At 45.1% G+C, this 6,682-nt stretch overlaps 1 protein-coding gene across 1 annotated transcript in view; it reads left to right on the forward strand.

The window, feature by feature from the left end:
- LOC105816102 overlaps window positions 1–6,682 on the forward strand; it is a 24,287-nt gene that overhangs the window by 16,052 nt on the left and 1,553 nt on the right. The window contains exon 2 of the mRNA XM_012651430.1: window positions 5,262–5,384. Within this exon, the coding sequence (XP_012506884.1) occupies window positions 5,262–5,384 (123 nt within the window). The remainder of the gene's footprint in view (window positions 1–5,261; window positions 5,385–6,682) is intronic.

A 6,682-nucleotide genomic window follows, 5' to 3' on the forward strand; every position in this document is an offset into this window, starting at 1 on the left:
GCCCGCCTCAGCCTCCCAGAGAGCTAGGATTACAGGCGTGAGCCACCACACCCGGCCTCCTATCCACTCTTGACTAGACACTCCTAATTCCCTCTAATCTCGCCCTTTTCTGATACAACTCTCTTGCCTTATTATATGAAACCTTAGGTCAGGCTAGCTCTCACCATAACACAAGTCCATCCACTCAGGACATTGCCCACTGATAGAAGTCTCAGAGGCAAATCAATAGGGGTGGGTAGTAGGGAGAGATTATGCTTGTTCTTATCTTGAGACAATTGAAACAAATGACCTCTCTCTTCCAGACTCTCCAGCGACTCGCTACAGACACCCTGACTTCCAAGCTATGCACAGCCAAAGGGCTTCACTCCAGCTTCCTCCACAGCTGCCCTTATCATTCCTCTTCCCAGAGGAATTCACTAACAAATCCTCAGAGTTGCCCTCTCTTCCAATTCCACGCAAGTTGCTTCAAAGAAAAGCTAAACCTTGAGTCTTTGATAAAACCTCAGCACATCTCACTTATGTTCTCATTTTCTGGGTCTTGTCAGAGGACACAATAGGTGGCTTTCCCAAACCTGGCTGGAATGTCCTCTGCTCAATCTCCTAGGTCTCCTGGCCTCTGAGCTGCCTCTTTGGTGAACCACCTGTTAGGAGACAGCTGGAGGTGCCATTCTTAGACTCCAGCAGAGGGCACTGCAGTTCTGGCTTTTCAAACAGGAGTATGAATGGTATTCAGCCAAGAATGAGCTGGCCAGATCCTCTAAGCCCCTTCACAGACCTACTGAAGTTGTAGAAATGTATCTTGGAAACAACCTGTACTGTCTTGTAACTGCAGCAGACCACCATCTCCTATCCACATGAAACTAAAGGGGGAAGGTATTCATGTGCCTCATAGCTACACTCTGCCAAAGCCTAGGGAGTGGGCCCACCTCCAAGCTGGGTGACTATATCTGTACTGCAGCAGACAGGTCACTTGGTCCACTGGGCTCAGCCTTTCCGCACTCATCTTCCCCATTGGGACTGGTCCAGTCCACTGGTAGAGTTAGCCACCAAGTTCCTTTCCTCTCTACTTCCCAAATGCTGGCCATAGGAAATGATATTACCCATTTCAGTAGTGCTCAGGGAGGCAGTGCTCTGCCTCTGGATCAAGGCAAGGATGTCATGTCACTCACCCAATTCAAGGCTGCTCCAGGTGAGCAGATACCCTTAACAGGACCCCTGTTGAGCTGTAAACAGGGGAGCCCATCATGGGACTGCTTCTATCAGTCCATGTTTTCCCTTAGTCCTTGGTGTTTCCTGGAATCCCGGTAGGTTATTTCAAGGGACAGTTTAGTATGGTGGTTAAGAACATGGGCTCTGGAGCCAAACTGCTTGGGTTAACTCTTCTCTCTGCCACATGCTACTCATGTGACCTTGGGAAAATTACTAAACTTTTCTGTGCTTCTCTTTCCCGTTTGTTTCAACCTTATGTAGTCATGCCAAGCATATTCACTAAGTATTAGCTATTTTTATTATTATCTTCAGAAAGTCCACATTCTCCACTTTACCTCAGCAGCCTGCAGCCAGCCCTAACTGAGTGGGTGAAGAACCTCTGTTGTACCACTTACCAACAAAATGATTGATTCATCTACCTTGCCACAGTGGAGTTTGCTCATAAAGAACTCGTTGCTTCCCTTTACGCAGAACATGCCCTTCCACAATAGCTATGGCATGATTCTTACCCATGCCTGCCACCCTTCACCCCAGGTGTCTTCCAAACTTTGGCAGTTTGGGGAAGGTGTAGGTTACCAGGTTGTCTCATGCTCCATCTACTTCCCCTATATTCAGAATCCCGAACAAGTGTACCACTTTAAGGAAGATATTTTTGGACATAGAGCCAAAAGAACTGCCCCCATATAAAAAATGTGCCCTGAGCACTGGTCTGGTTCCCTGGGCTTGTGCTTCTGTCCACTTCCTTCCAAAGCACTGATAATTTCCTTGTATCAGGGAAGACAGTAAGTACAAGATAGCCTTCCAAACACACTTCAGCCAGTTTCTATACATCTTAATATATCAGCCAACTTCAAGGGATTAATGCCCCACATTTGATATGACCTCCTAGACAGGAGTCATTTTTTACATACAACACTATAACCTTTTCTCTCAAGCTGACCTTGTATGTATTTCTAGTCAGGGTGGTATTACTCTGCCTGCAGCAACCCCAACTCCTAGACAACTGCAAGTAATGTGAGCTTGATATCATCACGACTGTGTTCTAAGCATCTGGAACCAAATACTCTAATCTAGAAGTTAGATTTCTGGGAGCCACCATGGTAGACCCTCTCTAAAAATTCTTCAACCTGAAAGCATTATGGCCAATCAGCCCCAGTTCCAACAAACAGGCAATGGTCAAAGGGGTGGATAACTAAGGTTCTATGACCACCTCTGGGTCACAGGGAATCCCACGATACTAAGAAATCTGCACCATTAATTTGTATGGGTGGAAGATCCACCCAAGTACTTTTATACCACCCAAGATGTCCTTCATTGTCCATTCAAAACATCAAATGCGGTTTTATAGCCACCCTCAATTTATGGCCTAGTTCTAGAAGCTATTTGGGGTACTTCATATCTGTTTACCAACAAAACCCATACCAAGCATGGTATTAACTGAGTGGGTGAAGAACCTCTGTTGTACCACTTACCAACAAAATGATTGATTCGTCTACCTTGCCACAGTGGAGTTTGCTCATAAAGAGCTCATTGCTTCCCTTTACGCAGAACATGCCCTTCCACAGTAGCTGTGGCATGATTCTTAGCCATGCCTGCCACCCTTCACCCCCAGTGTCTTCCAAACTTTGGCAGTTTGGAGAAGGTGTAGGTTACCAAGAACATCTCCCAGCTTGCCAAAAATGGATGCAGAGTATATGCCAATCAGTACTTGACTCAGGAGGAAGGAATCCAAGTGGGTGATACTGTCTGACACACCTCCATGCACACAGTAACCATGCATATGGGAAGCTGGGAGCCTGCTGTTTGCACACTTTGAGATAATAGAGAACATCATCTGACTGTACCCTTAAGGAAAATCAGCCTGAGGCCTTAGGACCAGATAAAGAGTTCCCACTGTCACCTGAGCTCAGATCACTAGGCATATGGTCTTCTTCGTTCTCCTCAGTCTACATCTATTTGTCCATGGACATTCTGCCACCTCCACTTTGCCCAAAGTCAAATGACCAAGCTCAAATGACATTGCTTCCAGGAAATGGCCCGTCATTGCTGTAACCTGTGAGGAAGTACAAATCAGCCCCCTAGTTGAGTCCAGACTTCCAAAACTCTATGCTAATAAGGGCTTCAGTACTGCCACCTCTGCAAGTCCTCAACTGTACATGGAGAGGACCCAAACCATGCCCCACTCTGGTGGTGTCATTATCCCAAATAGAGGATGTTAGAGTGGATTTTGATGGAAGGGCAAAAGGGAAAGAGGAGGGACAGATGATGAATGAGTAGAACCAAGCCAGGAAGAAGGGGAAAAAGCAGGAGCTGGGGGAAAACTCCAGAACAGAGGTTGCATCCCCACCCTCCACCAGAGATGAGTCAGCAATCCTCAACAAACAATTTCCGAAAAGAATGGCAAACTCTGATCCTGTTCCTGACAAACATCAGTAATCAAGAAAGATAAAAATCTGAAGAGTGGGACAGAGATGCTGCTCCATGAAAACAGAAGAAGGGCACAGAAGATATCAGATGCAGAACTGGATTTCACTCTGCATCTGAGACTGGAAGAGATGAGGAAAGGGGCCCAGCCCCTTTTGGCTTGGGTGATGGATGGAACATCCAAGAGACAGAAATCTGGGAGCCACCCTAGACAGCTCTCTTTTTCTCACCTCTTCACCAAATGCGTTTTGTATATTAAATTTTTCTGAAACTCATTCACTCTTGTTCAGGAGTCTGACATGCAAGCTAAATCTAGCCCATTTAAGCAGAACATGAATGTATCAAAAAATATATTGGGAAGCACATAAAAGCTACAGGAGGAATAGAGAACCAAACTCGGTGGATAGTAACCAGAAACAATGCTCACAATCATACCACAGACTTGGTTTGGCATAAATACTACTACCTGCAATACTATGGAGGACACTGCTCGCACCAAGGATGCTGGGCCCTGAATACTGCTGCCAGAAACAAGATGCAGCTTCACTGCTACCACCTCCATCAGACTTTGTACGTCCACTGCTTCTTTGCAACCTCATCTTTGATTCAGAATCTGGAGCAGATATGTTGGGCCTAACCCAAATCCTTTGTCCATGCCCTTGCTGCAAGAGAGGCTGGGTAAGGAAGATCTGGTCTTTTCAGCCTCTATGATGAGATACATAGGCTTTGCTTTATAAGAGGTGATTCCCAAACATGATTAATGCTAGGTAGTCACTACTCTACACTACTTTTCAAGCCCCATCCCCTGTCTTCCACTTCACCCAGCACTCTAGGTTCCGAATCAAATAAATAACTCTCTGATGCCTCTATTTTTTTTTTTTTTTTTTTTGAGACAGAGTCTCACTCTGTCACCCAGGCTGGAGTGCCGTGGCTTCATCATAGCTCACTGCAACTTCAAATTCCTGGGCTCAAGCAATCCTCCTGCCTCAGCCTCCCAAGTAGCTGGGACTACAGGTGTGTGCCACCACACTTGACTAATTTTTCTATTTTTTTGTAGAGATGGGGTCTTACTCAGGCTGGTCTTAAACTCCTGGCCTCAGGCAATCATCCCACCTCGGCCCCCCAGAGTGCCGAGATTACAGGAGTGAGCCACTGCTCCTGGCCCTCGGATGTCTCTGTAGTGCTTCTAACACACTTGCATTCTGCTGCCTGAAATGCTCTTCCTGATTCTACTCTGGCCCATGAACTCCTTAACCTCCAAGACTTAGCTCAAGCATAACTTCCCCTACTAGACCATTTGAAGTTCTACAAATATGCCAATCCCAGGAGTGTCCACCCAGATAAAGGCCCTTTATCACCTGCACTAACCCTAAGTATCTGCCCAAAATCCTGTTAACACGAGGCCACTCAAAACCCAGGAGTCAGGGAGGAGCAAGACAGTGCTAAAGGAGATCTCATGATCCCCCTCCTCTGTCACAGGCATGGTGATTTGATTCCCGAGACCCTGAGAATCAGATGTGAGTGGCTAGGAGAGATCCCTGCCATGTACTTGGTTGGCATTGGAGACCAGGGAACCAGAGAAAAAAGCCATTTGCCAAGTACTCAGAACAAGTCTACTCTCATTTCAGACCAGAAGGAACCAGTGCCCACTAGGCTTCCCCACATTTTCTCAGAAGATGGGAATTATTCTGTGCACCAGAATAGCCACACAAAGTACCATGAAGCTGTACGGAAGGTGTTGTTAAAGACATGTAAGTATCTTGGAGTGGGAATCATGCTAGGAAAAGAAAAATACGTCTGAGTTCCTAAAGAATGGCTGGGATATGGTGGGTCATGGTTATAGAGCAGGAAAAAAAAAAGAGCCAAGAAGAGAGACTGAGAGAAGAGGGAGAAAGTAGACTTGAATGGTGGGTGAGCATGATAAGATAAAAATTGAATCACAGCCTGGGGAACATTGACCACTTGTTTTTCCACCATCTTAGCACTTGCAGGAAGCTCTTTTGGAGATGGGCTCACTAGCAGCAGAACAAACTCTGATAGATGCAATGACTTGTAGGAATCTCCAGGGAAGTATGCCATGTAAAGAAAGCCAGTTCCAAAAAGATCACATACTGTATGATACCATTTATGTAACATTCTTAAAATGACAAAATTATAGAAATGAAGAATAGATCACTGATTACCAGAGGGGATGTGTGTAGCTATAAAATAGTGACTCCGGGTTGGATGGTGATGGAACTATTCTGTATCAACCTGTTAATATCCTGGTTGTGGTAGCGTACTGTAGTTTTGTAAGATGTTACCACTGAGGGGAATGGGTAAAGGGTACACAGGTTCTCCTTGTATTAATTCTTGTAACTGTATGTGAATCTGTAATTATCTCAAAATTAAAGTTTAATTTAAAAAACTAAAATACTTTCAGAAACCAAAATAGCTATATGCAAAAGGAGGGGTATCTGAGTTATTTCTAATAGCAAATTTTTTAAAGCTTATTAATAATTAGGAAAACACCTAAGTCAAAAGTATAACATCTACTCAATGAATGATTAGGGGCCAGGCACAGTGGCTCACGTCTATAAATCCCAGTACTTTGGGAGGCTGAGTCAGGAGGACTGCTTGAAGCTAAGAGTTTAAGGCCAGCCTGGGCAACACAGCAAGATCCCATCTCTAAAAAAAATTTAAAAAATTATCCAGGTGTGGTGGCATGCACCTGTAGTCCTAGCTATTTGAGAGGCTGAGCCAGCAGGATCACCTGAACCTGGGAGTTGGAGATTACAGTGAGCTGTGGTCACGCCACTATACTCCAGTCTGGGCAACAGAGCAAGACCTCATCTCTCACATACACACAAAAAGAACTATTAGGGAGTTTTAAAAAATAATGATTACAAACACTATATAGCAAACCAGAGTATGAGAGTATAATTCTAAGTTTAAAAAATATACAGGCCAGGCGCGGTGGCTCACGCCTGTAATCCTAGCACTATGGGAGGCTGAGGCAGATTGTTTGAGCTCAGGAGTTCGAAACCAGCCTGAGCAAGAGTGAGACCCC

The sequence above is a fragment of the Propithecus coquereli genome, unplaced genomic scaffold (genome assembly GCF_000956105.1).
Source record: "Propithecus coquereli isolate 6110/MARCELLA unplaced genomic scaffold, Pcoq_1.0 Scaffold111, whole genome shotgun sequence".
NCBI lineage: Eukaryota > Metazoa > Chordata > Mammalia > Primates > Indriidae > Propithecus > Propithecus coquereli.